Source organism: Acomys minous (genome assembly GCF_964271855.1).
Source record: "Acomys minous genome assembly, chromosome: 6".
Lineage (NCBI taxonomy): Eukaryota > Metazoa > Chordata > Mammalia > Rodentia > Muridae > Acomys > Acomys minous.
This window is the reverse complement of record NC_140487.1, coordinates 107,658,266-107,674,853: the sequence shown is the minus strand read 5'-3', so window position 1 is coordinate 107,674,853 and position 16,588 is coordinate 107,658,266. Positions and strand designations below refer to the sequence as shown.

At 43.1% G+C, this 16,588-nt stretch overlaps 1 protein-coding gene across 22 annotated transcripts in view; it reads left to right on the top strand.

Moving 5' to 3' along the window:
- Nucleotides 1-16,588, top strand: part of EPB41 (erythrocyte membrane protein band 4.1) — a 154,869-nt gene that overhangs the window by 82,345 nt on the left and 55,936 nt on the right. For all 22 annotated transcript variants that reach the window (XM_084787466.1, XM_084787462.1, XM_084787459.1 and 19 more), the window contains exons 6-8: nucleotides 2,228-2,303; nucleotides 3,697-3,915; nucleotides 13,719-13,806. In XM_084787466.1, the coding sequence (XP_084643592.1) occupies nucleotides 2,228-2,303; nucleotides 3,697-3,915; nucleotides 13,719-13,806 (383 nt within the window). The remainder of the gene's footprint in view (nucleotides 1-2,227; nucleotides 2,304-3,696; nucleotides 3,916-13,718; nucleotides 13,807-16,588) is intronic.

Here is a 16,588-nt window from a genome sequence, read left to right as displayed (position 1 = left end):
CTTGGCTGTCCTGGACTCCCTTTGTAGACCAGGCTGGCCTCAAACTCACAGCGATCCGCCTGCCTTTACCTCCCGAGTGCTGGGATTACAGGCGTGCGCCACCACACCTAGCACCCAAGTTGAGGTTTTCATGCTTAAAAGGCAACTGCTTTAGCAACTGAGCTCTCTCTCCAACACAGATTCTTGGGTAGGATAACGTTTAGGATTGGTCATATAACATAGTGGTAGAGCACTTAGCCTAACATATGCCAATAAACAAAACGAAACACTAAAAATTTGAGTTGTAATGGAAATTCAGCAAAGTATGAAGACCATGTAACGAAACCCATATCCTTCATCTACGCAGAATTAACGTGCGCTGGCCTTTTTGTTTAGGACGGAAGTTTGGGCTCTTTGGCTTTCTTTTCAGGTACATCTCTTCCTGTTGTAGAAGTCTGGTGGCAACTCTGGAGCACTCCTTCCAGTTCTGTTTCTGTACTTTTCGTATGGCCAGCCGTGTGCACAACACACAGTAGTTGCCTTATCCTTTATTTTGGAATTTCCTTAGAGCCAAATCTTTTGTGAGAACCTGTGCTCTCCGAAGAAAGCCATTCCTCGTGGATGTGTGTGTATGTGGTGTACATGCACGTGTGTATTGGGGGTGGTGCTCTCAGCAGAGGCCGGAGGGAAATGTTGGGTGTGTTGCTCTGTCACTCCCCGTCTTCACTGAAGCTGTAACCAAGCTAGTGGTCACCGAGCTCTAGAGATTCCTCCGTCACACCCTTCCCACAGTGTTGGGGTACAGGCACATGGGACCGTGACTAGCTTTTTAGCATGGGTTCTGTAGACTTAAATTCAGGTCCTTAGCTAAGCCATCTCCAGCTTCATGTTAAAGAAGTTATTAACTAAAGGGAGGCAGAGGCAGGCAGATTGCTGTGAGTTCGTGGCCAGCCTGGTCTACAAAGCAAGTCCAGGACAGCCAAGGATACACAGAGAAGCCTGTCTGAAAAAAACAAACAAACAATAAACCCAAACCCAAAAACAACAACAACAAATTATTAACTAGGACTTGGCAGTGGTGGCACACCCCTTAAACCCCAGCACTTAGGAGGCAAAGGCAGGCAGATCTCTGAGTTCAAGGCCAGCATGATCTTTAGAGTGATTCCAGGACAGCTAAGGCTAAACAGAGAAAATTCATCTCAGAAAAACAAAAACTGAACTAAAACAAAACAAAAATTATTAACTAAGGGGCTGGGAGAGATGGCCCAGCAATTGAAGGGTCTTGCTGCTCTTCTAGAGAACTCAAGTTTGGTTCAGACAGCACCCATGTCTGGAGCTCACAACTACCTCTTAATTTCAGCTTCAGGGGATTTAGTAACCTCTGTGGGCAGATACGTACATGTGATGCATGCACACATGTACACGCACACACACACACACACACACACACACACACACACACACACACACACAGAGAGGGAGGGAGGGAGGGGAGATCTTTAAAGTTATTAATAAAAACTTTTAACACAATTTCACTCTTATTGGGAAATTAAAAAGAGAGCAGTATAAAAATTCATAGGCAGCCTTTACCCAGATTTCTCAAATATTACTATTTTGCTGAACTTACTTTATTTTAGTTTTTTTTTGTGATTTAAACATCCATTTAATGCATATGCACACATGAGCCTTTGTTTACTTCAGATAATGTTGACATATCACATATAAGTACTGTCAAAATTACAAAAGAGGGCCCACTGACCTCTGACAGCTCAGAGCAGACTATAAATGACATTTCCAGAACTGGCTCTGAGCACGCCGATCCGTGGGACTGGTCTCTCATCTGCTTTTGTCTGTGCGGCTCTAATCCATGTTAGTGAAGACCGAGCCCTTCCAGCTTTCCTAGGTGCTGTTTCTGCTACTTACAGATTTTAAACACGAAACATGAAAATGTTGAAAGATTTAAGAGGAGGCTGGAGAGGTGGCTCAGAGGGTAAGAGCACTGACTGTTCTTCTGGAGGTCTTGAGTTCAATTCCCTGAAACACACGGTTGCTCACAAACATTTATAATGTGATCTGATGCCCTCTTCTGGCCTGCAGGTGTACCTGCAGGCAAAGCACTGTATACATAATAAATAAATAAAATCTTTTTTAAAAAAGGTTTAAGAGAGAAGAAAAAAGAAAGAGAAAACTGAGTATTTTCAATAAGAAACTTGGATATAAAAGCAAAATTCCTGCTTTATTTTTATAGGTGTTCCCTGGAATTTCACATTTAATGTGAAGTTTTACCCACCTGACCCAGCTCAGTTAACAGAAGACATAACAAGGTAAATATTTAGTCAGTAGTTAAATAAGTAACTGTAATTCTTATTATGAGCTATGGAAATTTCCCTACTGTGAACAGAAGAAAAACCTTAAATGTTGAGTCCAAAATACCAAGTTTCTGGTCCCTTCAAAGCAGGCTTGCAAATACTAAGTGAGCCTAAAAGGTTTGACTGTGACAGGAGCCAGTGCTGCGTCCCACGTGTTACACTACCCTCGAGGGCAAGACCAAACTGTCCTCCTGCCCTTCCCTCAGGGTTGAACAAAGCAAAGTCTCATGGTAGTTACTATAATGATTATCTCCTTTTATGCCTTCCTCATGAACTGGCCTGTCTTTTGAGCCCATTTAATTTATTGCATAAATCTTACATAAGAACCTACTGAATTTTTAAAGGGAATTATTTTATCAAAATAATTTTTATCAAAAATGAAACACAAGGCAAAATGGAATAGTACTGTGTGGTGAACTGGACCACTGTGCGCATTCATGTCCATGATGCCATCATCCGGGAGTCCTCTTCCTAGCAGATGCTCAGCAATGCTTGTTAAATTGAGTTGATCGGTTGCCAAGAAACTATTTTCTAAGTCTGGTTTTGCTGTTGATGCTCTGGTTGCTGAGGAATTTACAATCTCTAGCGGTCAGTTTTTATCTCTCTAAAACGAGGGAGGGGCTGCAGCAATGACCCAGTGGCTAAGAGCATAGGCTGCTGCTCTCCAGAGGACCCAGGTTCAGTTCCTAGCTCCCACATGACAGCTCACAGCTGTCTGAACTCCAGTTTCATAGAACCCCGCAGCCTCCTCTGACCTCCATGGACAGTGCATGTGCACAGTACATAGGCATACATGCAGGTGGAAAACCCATATACAAAACAGAGTTACAGGAAACATTTAAGTGAGGGAATAAAATAAACTCCTAAAAATCTAAAAGCTGTGAGAAGTCTGTCGCATCTTCTAAGTTACTTTGTTATAAAGTCATTCTCCGTGGAGGTGCCGCCCCTCTCCCTGAGGGATTGTTGGTTTTATTTTCATGGTGTACATGTACGTGCTTAGTACTTAATAGTATGTAACTCAATAAGATCCTAGTTTCTTTACTTCCTTCAGACATTTCTTGCTTTCCCTATTTTTCTAAACTGCTTTCCAACTCTGTTCAACGTAGTTACAGTATTTTTGTTTTATGGAAATATTTCAAATATTTTTGGAGGAAACAATATTACAATGAATAGCCGCTTGCCCGGTGTGCTCTTCCGAACAGTTATCACCCCATGTTTCCTTAGCCTCGTTCCTTCTCTCCCCCCCCCCCCCCACACCCCGCCCCCACCAATTCTTCCTCTTTGTCTGTCTGTGTTGTATTCTTTTGTTGCCACTGACACATTTGCATCTTTTCATTTTTGCATGTAGATACTATTTATGCCTTCAGCTCCGGCAGGACATAGTTGCTGGACGGCTGCCCTGTTCCTTTGCCACCTTAGCCCTGCTCGGCTCTTACACCATCCAGTCTGAGCTGGGAGACTATGATGCAGAACTCCATGGCGTGGACTATGTTAGTGACTTTAAACTGGCTCCAAATCAGACCAAGGAACTGGAGGAGAAGGTCATGGAATTGCACAAGTCATACAGGTGAGTGCGTCTCCAGGTAGTCTGTGTTTATTTTGGCCGTGGGTTTTAACCCTTGACTTGAGTCATTGTTTGTCATAGGAAGAGTCACTCTGAGTTCATTTCCCTTTATTGTTTGACTTTGGGAAAAGTCATTCAAGCCCTCTGAATGAACCTCAGTTTTCTTATCAGGGTAATGGAAATTTACTTTTGTTTCCAGGTTTATTGAAATTTCTTGGTTTTTTTTTTGTTGTTGTTGTTTGTTAGTTATCAGAGTTAATGGGCGTTGCGTTGTAGGGTTGAAAACTAAATGAGATAACACATTTGTGTGGGAGAACCACTTATCACAAAGCTTTGCACGTACTAGGTGCTCGATAGCCTTCACTTTCATTTCACGTTTTAAACACATGCCATGCTAGGTGCCTTAAGATCCTTAGAACAAGGGCTTCTAACTTGGGTTCTGTGCTCAGGGTGGATTCAGGGGCCGTGGTACCCTGGGAAGTATTTTGTAATTCACTGACTTCACTGCTTTCTATGAAAATAATTAGTAACATTGGGAGGCGATACACCATGATCAAGAGCAAGGCCGGCCCTTAGTTTGAGGCAGGCTGCCTCTGCTTTGTCCTGGCCCTGTGAACTTACATGATGCACTTAGAGTTTCTCTGGTCTGGTTCCTTGATTGAGATTATTACATTAGAAGAAATGAGGTGATGGATAATTTTGGAAAAGTAAATGTGTGTGTAACATATAATACAACACTGGTATGTCTTTCACATAGTGAAAATACAGTAGCTGTTATCTCATACTGAGGTGACCCCCCCCCATTGTATTTCTTCCTCCACGCACACATTTTTTATTTGAATGACTTACTATAGCTAATTTCACAAGCTGCTTTAATCTGATCTAGGCATTGGTTTACATTGCATTGGCGAAGCATCCTGAGTCACTTGAGCCTGCACTGTGTTACAAAGATTTAACAGCTCACACTGCTCAGAGAGCAATCCAAAGCATGGTGTCAGGCAGTGGCTGTGGTGGCTACAGGTGTTCTGTCTGGCTATTGAGCTGTCCTGGCCTCTTTGAGCCTGTTCTAATAGATTACGTGGACGACTGGCATGCTTCAAGTAAGAGGCCTTTGCCTCAGTTTAGCCTTGTTCTGACTGTCTCATTGCCCCTGACATCTTACTTCATTACCTCAGTCATGAAAACCCATGATAAAGTATTTTAGTTAATTGAGTGTGTGTGGGTGCACGCACATGTGTGTGTATATGCCACTGTGCTTGTGTGTAAATCAGAAGACAGCTTGCAGGAGTCAGATCAGACTCAGGTTGTCAGGCTCAAGGACAAGTGTCTTTACCCAGTAAGCCACCCCACGAGGCTCATAATTAGGATTTTAAAGTCTGTAACCCATGTAGCAAGCAGTCCTCTCGTGAGTCATCCAGATCTCGTGGGATCACAGTGTATCTAATGAGAGATATCAGAGGTGTTTGTTTTGTTTTGTTAAGATTTATTTATTTATTTATTATTTATACAATGTTCTGTCTGCATGCATGCCTGCAGGCCAGAAGAGGGCACCTGATCTCATTATACATGGTTGTGAGCCACCATGTGGTTGCTGGGAATTGAACTCAGGACCTTTGGAAGAACAGCCAGTGCTCTTAACCTCTGAGCCATCGCTCCAGCCCCAGAGTTTATTTTTAAAAGTTTTTTAAAAATAGGTTTATTTATTTTATGTGTCTGAGTGTTTGGCTTGTGTGTATGTATATGTGCTATGTGCATAACTTGTGGCCGTGGGAATCAGCAGAAGGTGCAGGGTCAGCTAGACCTGGAGTTCCAGAATGTTCTAAGTCACTGTTGGTGCTGAGAATTGAACCTGAGTCCTCTGCAAGAGCCACAAGTGCTCTTAACTGCTGATCTAACTCTCCAGCTCCCAAAATTTACTTTTTACATGTGTGCTCATGTGTCCTAAGATACTAATGTCTGAGACCAGTAAAGATACTTTTAATTTGTTAATGATTATAACAATGATATTGCTTTGTGTTTGAGTAAATTTTTAGTGTTTACATTATTATTTTTAAAATTTATGTGTGCACACACATATACAAATCCAAAGCAAGTACTAAAAAGAAATTGGGCTTGGGGATTTAGCTCAGTGGTAGAGTGCTTGCCTAGCAAGCACAAGGCCCTTGGTTCAGTCCTCAGCTCTGGGAAAAAAAAAAAAAAGAAATAGTCAATTTAAATAACTTAATTTGTTAGAAAGTCTCAATTGTGAAAGTTGGGGAACATAGCTGAGTTGGTAGAGTGCTTGCCTAGCATCCGCAAAGCCCAGGGTGTGATCACCACCACAAAAACATGTGTGTAAGTCCAGCACTCAGGAGGTGACATCAGGGCAACCAAAAGCTCAAGGTCATGCTTAGGTACAAGCAGAGTTTAAGGGGAGCCTGGTACATGAAATTCTCTTCTAAACAAATAAAGAATGTCACAATTGGAAGGGAATAATATTCTTTTATAATTCAAAAATCACTTGTAGTAGTATAAGCTTTGGACATTGAGTAAAATAGTAAAAAGAAAACATCTTTATTGCTGCCGTAAAACTAAACAGAAGGAAATAGCGGTGTCCAATTATGGTTGATGCTTTGTCTCTGAAGATACTTTCTTTTCTTTTCTTTTCTTTCTTTCTTTCTTTTTTTTTTTTTCTTCTTCTCAAGACAGGGTTTCTCTGTGCAGCCCTAGATGTCCTGGACCTTGCTCTGCAGGCCAGGATGACCTGAACGCAGAGATTCACCTGCCTCTTCCTCTGCCTCTGCCTCCCATGCTGGGATTAAGGGCGTGCTCCACCACGCAGCTTCTCACGATACTTTTACTAGTCTTTCAGTTACAGTAGAATTCCAATTTGGAAGGACTGTAGAGTCTTTCATCTAATGCTTGACTCTTCTTTATAGCATTGTTATGCAACCCCGATAATTACAGATCACCAGTTGTAACAATCTCTTACTACATGCCAGACAGTGTGCTAAGCCCTTTATGTGCAGTGTCACACTTAACCTTATAAGCACCCTGCAAACTAGCCACAAGCCCTAGTGCTTCTCAAGATCCTCTCAAGAGGTCTCTGAGCTCAGAACAGTTTCCGTGGTAATTCTGCGTTATTTGTCTTCTTCACTGTGTCAAAGCGGGTGAAGCACAGAGTACGGCACACAACTGCTCTAGTGGCCCCATTCTTCACCAGTGTGCGAGGCAAGCACCCATAATCCCAGCCCTGGGAGGTGGAGACAGGAGGGGCCTCACTAACAGCAGTTAGGGAGCTCCAGGTTCAGTGAGACACGCTGCCTCAAAAAGTAACAAAAAGGAGGTCACCTGACATCAACACACGTGAGTGTGAGTGCTCGTTTACATGTACAGTGTACAGCTGAGATTAGTAGTTTTATTTTTAAATAAATGCAATTTAAAATATATGTAGATTGCTGAAATGTATCAACATTTAGATAAATTAACTCAGCCAATGAATATATTTTCATATATAAATGTTTTAAAATAACACAGGTTAGGTGTGGTGGTGCACACCTTTAATCCCAGCACTCAGGAGGCAGAGACAGGTAGATCTCTGAGTTTGAGGCCAGCCTGGTCTATAGAGCCAGTGTGGGATAGCCAGGGTTACACAAAGAAACCCTGTCTTGAAAACCCAAAATAAATAAGTACAATAAAATAATACATGAGTAAAAAGATCCACTCAAAATACAAAGCAGGGCAGTGAAACCTGAAATGTGTAACTTAACAAGAAGTTCATTGATGTGTTTTCAGGTTTCACATTTCATTACTCTTTAAGAAGCTGCTCTTAGACTGAGGGGCTAGCTCAGTCAGTAAAGCTCCTGTCTTGAAAGAATCCCAGAGCCTACCCAACCTGCATAAAAAGCCTTGCATAGATCAGTATGGTGGCACATGCTTTTAGTCCCAGCTCTCAGGAGGCAGAGGCAGGCAAGGCCAGCCTAGTCTCTATGATGCTCTGTCACACAGAGAAAACCCTGTCTTGAAAAACCATTAAGAGTGAAAAGAAGAAGACGAAGCACCAAGCTTTGCATGGTGGCTGGCATGTGCTAGTAATCTCAGCAGTGGAGGGGTAGAGACAGGTGGGTTTGGGGGCTCACTGGCCAGCCAGCCTAACTTAATAAGGTCAATGAAAAAAAAACCTATCTAAAAAGATAAGGTGAGGGGGCTGGAGAGATGAGGACTCAGCGGGTAAGAGCATTGGCCACTCTTCCGGAGGACTCAGTTTCAGTTCCCAGCACCAGCATGGCAGCTCACAACCCCCAGTTCCAGAGGATCTGACACCCTCACCCAAACATACATGTAGGCCAAATACCAAATGTACATAAATAATTTTTTAAAAAAAGACAAGATGAAAGGCACCTGAGGAATGACACCCAAGGTTGACCTCTGACCTGTACACGTGTACACATGCTCACTCTCAAATATACATGCACCTCTACTCCCCACATACATGAACAGGAACATAAACTGCGTTCATGTTTCAATATAGTATAAAAATGCTTTAAAATTTTCATCCTTCGCTAGTATTTTTTCATAAATGTTGTGGTTTTATTTTTTTTTTAATCCAGTGGGTTTATTGTTACTCTTTAAGATTCCGTAAATGAACACTTAATTTTTGGTTAGTTTTAAAATTTATAGAGCAGTGTAACACATAAAGAAAAGTACTTTGTGGTCCCTAGCAGTTGAGGGAGTAGAGCGTTCCTAAGGCTGAGAGGACCTGGGAACCCACTGGGCACATGGATGGGATAGCCCATCTCACTTTGAATCCCATTTCTTTTAGCTCCGTGCCTCTTGGTAAGTTACTTAAGCCTTCTGAGGGTCATTTTCTTATCTGAAAAATGAGGCTTATCAGGTGCATTTTATAGTTGGATCAGAAAATGTATCTAGTACACTTGTACTTGTAGACAGCTGTGGTAGCACACACCTGAGCTCTTGGGGATTGGAGACAGAAGGCTCAGGAATCAAGGGTAACCTTGGCTACAATAGTACGCTCAAGGCCAGCCGGGACTACATGAGACCCTATTTCCCCCCCGCCCCCAAAAAAACCCAAAATCATCAACAGCAATATAATTTTCATCACTGTTCTATAAGCAGTGTAAGTTTGTGTTTGGAGAATCACTCTTAGGACACAACAAAACAATGTCAAAGAGATGATGGGTGTGGTCTGGTTGCTGTTCTCTTAGATCTTTATGACTGGGAAATGTAGATGTCCGCCATCATGGGATTTACTTACTGCATTCGGGACAGACTGGCAATCATGGTAACAGAGACCCAAATGGAAGCGTTAATACGCCCAATAGCATAGTGTCTTAAGCAATCAAAGAAACTCGTGCTGAGGCCTAAGCATCTTAATGTGTTGAAAGGCACAAGCCAAGATACCGCCCTCCTCATCAGACAAACAGAAGACAGCCTACACACAAGGAAATGGGAGTAGTGGCCCTGTGCCCAGACAGGGATTTTTAAATCTATACTATAGTTAAGTCTTTGAATTAACACTAGCAAATCAAGCTTTAAAAGTAATTGCGCTGATTATGGGAACCAAGGAGGCATATAGACTTGTAAGTTGTCCCCCACTTAATTATTTGAAATCACAGTCCTTAGTCAAGAAAGGCAACAAACATTGTTTAAAAGCTGCCACAGAGCCGGGCAGTGGTGGCGCAGGCCTTTAATGCCAGCACTCGGGAGGCAGAGGTAGGCGGATCGCTGTGAGTTTGAGGCCAGCCTGGTCTCCAAAGTGAGTCCAGGACAGCCAGGGCTAACACAAGAGAGACCCTGTCTTGAAAACAAAAAACAAAAAACAAACAAACAAACAAAAAAAAACTGCCACAGAACACCAGGACTCATTTGGTAGTGGTGCCTTTGCTAACTACGTCAGTCACTATGGGTGAAGTGTGCTGTATCTCACTTCTCCCTGTCATAAGCAGGAGCTGTCTGGTGCCAGGGCTCTGTGGCAAAGCCACCCCCAGTGACACACCGTCTCCAACAAGGCCACACCTCCTAATCCTTCCCAAGCAGTTCCACCAGCTGGTGACTAAGCGTTCACACATGAGGCTATGGAGACGTTCTCACTCCAGCCACCACAGAGGTCATGGGCGCTAGGGAGTGTGGGAGTCTGAGTCCAGGCAGAGCAGGGGGGCACCCATGTGTGCGGAAGGCCTGGGCAGAATGTAGCGGGCAGCTGAATGGATGCTCAGAGTGAAGGAGTCCAAGGTGGTCTAACCTGGTCTAACTGGTCAAACCCCTAGCAAGGGAAGGAGGGTATCTGTATGTGGATAGCGGTGGAGAGTGGTGAATTCAGCGTAAGATAAGAAGATGGGAAGGTTATGTAGACGGGGAGAGGTCAGAGGCTGCTGTGAGAGCTTGCGAATATATTAGGTGAAAGAAAGGAAAAGATTGACCAAATCAATCAAAATACTTAGGGTAATTTGTAAGTAAAGGTGATATAAATTATGGGACGGGAAAGAAGAACCTGGTGGTATTGCATTAAAACAACTGGAGGGGGCTGGAGAGATGGCTCAGCGGTTCAGAGCACTGACTGCTCTTCCAGAAGGTCATGAGTTCAATTCCCAGCAACCACATGGTGGCTCACAGCCATCTATAAGGTGATCTGATGCCCTCCTCTGGCCTGCAGGTGTACATGCAGGCAGAACTCTGTATACATAATAATAAATAAATAAATCTTAAAAAAAAAAAAAAAAAGAAAAAAGTAACAACTGGAGGTTTCAACGCACAATCAAGATTTCCAGTGTATAGATGGGTGGTTATAGACAGAGATGTAAGTAGGTACATACGCAAATACTGGCATACTTTAATTCTACACCATGCTGGGAGGGGATGCTGACAAAAAAAAAATTTGGTGAGAAATCATCCTGGTAGAAGCTCCCACTGGTGAAATCCCAGGCACTTTAAGCAAGACAATAGGTATATAAAATAAGTGATTATATATTGTGTGTATCTTATGGTCTTATGGTATATAGTGAGTTCCAAGACAGCCAGGGATACACAAAGAAATCCTATCTAGGAAACAAGCAAGCAAACAAAACAAAACAAAACAAAACAAAAAACCATCACCGCACCCCACCCCCCAAAAAAAAAGCCGTAATTGTTTCAAAAATCTAAAAGTAACATAAAAGGTGTTGGCCAAACTTCAGGTATCGATAGTTTCAAGAATGAAGCCTTGAAGATCCCCTTTTACCTCCTCCCCATAACACAGTGTTGAAGCACACTTACCTAGATGCGTAAGGGTGTGTGTGTGTGTGTGTGTGTGTGTGTGTGTGTGTGTGTGTGTGTGTGATGTATGCAGGTAACATATGCTTGTGCAAGCACACGTGGACATCCGGTGCCCCCCTTCATCACCTTCTACTTTGGTTCTTTGAGAAAGGTAGGGCCTCTCACTGAACCTGCAGCTCATGTCTTTTTTTTTCAGCTGCGCTGTAACCAGCCAGCCCCAACAATCCCCCTGCCTCTGCCCCACTCGGTGCTGGGGTTATAGGTACGCGTGGATGACATCTTGCTGTTATTTACATGAGTGCTACGACCCGAACTCTGGTCTTCATGCTTGCACAGGAAGCACTTCTAACCACAGGGCCGTCTCTGCACCCTTTCCCCAGCTCCTCCAACCTTATAGTTTGAGTCTCACTGAATGTGGCGCTCACTGGTTGGCTTACAGTAACCGGCCAGGAAGACTGGGGTCCGCCTGTCTCCGCCTCTTCAGCGCTGGGGCTGTGGGCACAGACACTGCCATGCCTGGCCTTGGCTATAGGTGCAGGAATTTGAGCGCAGGCCCTCCTCATGCCTGCACATCATGCAATGAGTCATCGCCCCGGCACTAGGGGAGGGCTTCTGGCATGTGTGTTAGTGACAGTTTTAAAATCTGCGTATGGATTTAAGTGATCCAACCAACCCTCCATACCCTCATCCTCTTGAGATAGAAAGCCTCACTGTGTGACCTTGCCTGGCTTGGAACTCAATATGTAAACGTGGCTGACTTTGAACTCACAGAGATCCGCCTGCCTTTGCTCACTGAATGCAGGGATTAAAGACATATGCTACCATGCCTGCATTTTTCTCTCTTTAAAAAAAAAAAGTGTTTGACAAGGGACAGTAGAGGCTCGCAGCTTTTTATGTAACCCATGCTGACTTGAACACGTTATTCTCTTGCTCCCGTATCCCAAGCACTAGAAGTACAGTTGTGTGCCGCTATGCCTGGCTCCAGGTCATTTTTTGTAATTTTATTTTATGGTCTGTATGTAGATGGACCTCTGAACTATTAGAAAACTAGAGTTTCAATAGTAATAAACATGTATAGCTTACAAAGGCAGTTTCACTACCATGGTGATCCAGAACCTATTTATAAACATATAATAATAGGAACAACAAAACATAAAATAACTGAAATTAGCCCCAAGTAGAAGAACATTATCACTCACATAGAAAGATCTATCTATACAGGGCTGGAGAGATGGCTCAGTGGTTAAGAGCACTCACTGCTCTTCCAAAGGTCCTGAGTTCAATTCCCAGCACCCACATGGCAGCTCACAACTGTCTGGTGCCGTTTTCTGGTGTGTAGATGTAATGTAGATGAAGTATCCATACACATTAATAAATAAATACATCTTTTAAAAATATCTATACAATTATAAAAGCTGCCTGAGGTGTTTTGAATACCGTTGCATATAGGTCCCACCCCACCCCTTTGTTTTCACTTTTAATTAATAAACTCAGGTATGATGATTTAGGGCTTGGGAAACATTTATCCAGGGTAGCTGACATGATCTTTTCCTCCTTTTAGTGGTTATTGTTCCAAGAAATCCTTTGTTCTTTTTAATGAGGGTAAGGACAGATGGGTTTGGCAGAGACTTTTCCTTGTGAAGTGAAGAGACCCCTGCTGCTTCTATGGCTCCAGGCAGTCTTAGGGGAAAGTTTCTTGTCCTTGTGTTTTTCCTTGGGGGGATCTGGCTGCCTTGTTGTTACTGTGAACTGTGGTAATTGGTCCAAATTGTGCAGCATTATGAGTGATGTCTTTGTCTTGAAAGCTAACAGCCCAAGAACATTCTTCAAAAAAAAAAAAAGTGATAAAGGAGAGATTGGCACAATGAAAGTTTAAGACAGTGAGACTGGATGTTTTCAAACAAACTAACTCATCATATGCCTGACAGGGAAGACATCTTAATAACAGAAAACAGTCCCATTGTCAGTGTGCCTCTATTAGCCCATTTATTTGTTGAGATCAGTGGGCAGGACACCATCTGTTACCAGAAAATGTCTTTTCATCAAATCTGCCCCCAGTAAGAGCCCCAGTTAAGTACCATCAGCTGCTCTCCAGTTTAATTTCCATAACAACTCGATTCAGGGTATAGAGAGAAAGAGGCGGCTAAGAGGATCTTGTAAATTGTACTGAGGGTTTAATTTGGTCATCTCCTTGGAAAGAAAATTAGTAGGAGGAGTTCATGTGTGACGCAGAAAAGGCTGAAGAGTGGGGCACAGAACTCCAGATGAGGTAGCCTGAAGGAAGCAATTGATTAGGACTTGCTGATAGCTTTTGGGTGACTTCTTGGTTTTTCTATAATTTTGTTTTCTCAGGCAGATTTCAATTACTTAGACTCAAACAGTGAGGAGATTCTCATTCCATAATTACTTTGAGGACTCAATATATATACATGTGGAGTGTGTGTATGTGTGTGTGTTTATGTGAAGTACAGTGAATATTCAGTTATTATAAATTCTTCTGCTCTAGAACTGAATTTTCTATTTTTTTTCTTTTTCTTTTTTTTATTCTGTGAAAGGTCCATGACTCCAGCTCAGGCTGACTTGGAATTTCTCGAGAATGCCAAAAAGTTGTCCATGTATGGAGTTGATCTTCATAAAGCAAAGGTAGTGATCACTTTGGTCCTTATTCACATGTATGTCTAGATGCATATGTCACAGACCTGTTAATGTATACGAGCACTTGTTTCATCTTATACCTCTCAACAACGTGTACTTATGATATTTATTCACTTATGGTTTTTGAGACAGGGTTTCTCTGTGTAGCCCCTTGCGGTCCAGGAACTCTCTGTAGACCAGGCTGGCCACGAACTCAGAGATTGTTCTGCCTCTACCTCCAAGTGCTGCATTAAAGGCATGCACCACCGCAGCCTGGCTAGTTAATGGTATTTTAAAACATTGCTGAAAAACAGTTCTTGGCCTGGTGGGACATGCCTGCAACTTCAGCACTAGATGACAGGAGGGAAGCAGGGGGATCTTGAGTTCAAAGCTAACTGGGGGCTATAGAGCAGCTCTGGCCACTCCTCACAGAGCTGCTCCCAGCCGCAGCAGCCCTAGCTCCAGGGGATCAGATGCCCTCTGCTGGCTCCCCTAGGCACTGCAAGCATGGGATACACAGACATACAGCAGGCAAAGCACCCATAGACATAAACGATTTTGAAAGTTGAAAACTAGCCGGGCTACATAGCAAGAAAATGAAAAGAAGGGAGGAGGAAGAAAAAAAAAAAGAAGCAAAGGAGTGTGGGAGAAGAACAAAGGAAGGAAGCCGGGGGTGGTAGATCACACCTGTAATACCAGTTCTCTGGAGTTGGGAGTTCAAGACAAGCCTGGGCTACAGATTTTTAAAAAGGGGGGGAGGAAGGAGGAGTCAGGTTTTTTTGTTTGTTTGTTTATGCTTTTAGACAGTACCTCACTATGTAGCCCTGGCCTGCCTGTAAATTGCTATGTAAACCGGGCTGGTCTTGAACCTAGAGAAACCCACCTGCCTCTCTCTCTGCCAAGTTTAAAGGCCTCTGCCATCATGCCCAGCTTGAATAGATAATTTTTTTTTCAGAATTCTCAGTATCAGTCCAATTACCCCTTACCGCTTTCACCATCAAAATTTTACAACCAGACAGTGTAAAGATAAAAATGTGAATATCTAGAGAAAAGTAAATTGTATTTTCTAAAATAAAGTTACATTTGAAGATACAGAGAGGCAGCAAGGGGTATTTCAGCTTCACCTAAGAATCACCTGGGTGGCTATTAAATGTGCAGGTTGCAGAGCTCTGCCCAGATTTATAGGCTGGCTCAGAAGCGGCTTTAGCTCTGGATGTAATGACCACCCCAAACAGTGCTAATGATGCCTGAATCAGAACCGTTCCCCAAGGCCAGTGATTCTAAGTGTGGTCCCTGAGTCAGTGGCATTTAGCACCCCCTAGGAACTTGTTAGAAATAAGTGTTTCAGGTCCCTCCCAGGGCTAATATTCAAGGTGGGGGAGGAGCTCAGCAGTTTGCAAGATGAGCTCTCCGAGTGCATCATGTGTACCTACCTAACTAATATGAATTGCTTGGCTACTAAGTGGATGCTAAAATGACTAGGAGTGTTGCAAAGATTGCAAGGGGAAGGACTCAAGGGATGGTCCCGAGGCTCATGTAGAGGAACTTAACTAGTATCTGTGGTGTTATACCTCAGCCAGCAGGTAGAGCGCTTGCCTAGCATGTGTGAAGTCCTAGGTTCAACCCTCAGCACGTAAACTGGGTGTGTTGGTGCATGCGTGCCATCCCAGCCATTGGGAAGTAGAGGCAGCAGGATCAGAAGTTCAGTATCATTCCTGGCTGTATAGAGAATTTGAGGACAGCCTGGGATACATGAGACCCTATTTCAAATAAATAAAATTGCAAAACTGAAAAGCTTTTATCATAGTGTCCAGGCATAAACCCAGAGATAGAAAAATAAAAACTTGATATATATATATATATATATGTATATGTATATGTATATCATTATGGAAACTACAGGGAAATCCACTTTTTAGCTCAACATGACAAGTTGTTTAGAAGCACTCTTCAAAGATATGATAGGCTTCTCTCAGAGGATAAGGAACTACCTCTTTCCCTCTATTTATTCCAGAATAAGCAGAAATTTCACTTGGTAGAAATTTAGAAACAGACATTCAAGCATCTGGTCTCTCTCGGACCTGTGGATGATTTTCAGGATTCTCCTTGCCTGAATGTCTTATGATTTCATGTTTAAGTTCTGTTCATTCTAGTAAAAATTTCATCGCGCAGTCACATGGCTTTCTGGAGCCATCACTGTGCTCTGGATCGGTCTGCGCTAAGCACCAGCTCCGATGAACCGGTGAGGCGCTGTTAGGACTTCAGAGCCTCATCTCAGGAGCACTTTCCCGGGACAAGTCTGTCAGGGTCTACGTCTCGTCTCCTGACGGAGGCTGGTGTCAGGAGGCGATGCAGCCACGTAGTATGTGCCCTTTCAGACTGTTGCAGAGCAAAGTGTTCCTCTAGATAATGCCATCAAAAGAGAAAGGAAGCCTGCCAACTGGTTCAGTGGATAAAGGCGCCTGGCGCCGGGCCTGGTGAGCTGTTGGAGACTCACACTTTGGGAGGAGAGAACCAGTTCCTGCAAGTTGTCCTCCGACCTCCACAAGTACTTAAGTTGTGGCGCCTGTGTGCCCACCCATAATTAGTTAACCGATTAATTCAGTTTTTAAACTTAAAAAAAAAAGAAAGAAAGAAAGATAGTTGTAACCCGTGGGCTTTAAAAAACAAACGTACGAGGGCAACTTCTGGAAAGTTCTCAGCTATGCAGTCATTGAGTTGAAGCCGTATGTGATTTATCTCTGTAATTCTTGTATTTAACACATTTGGGTGCTAATAGTTTTCTTTATAG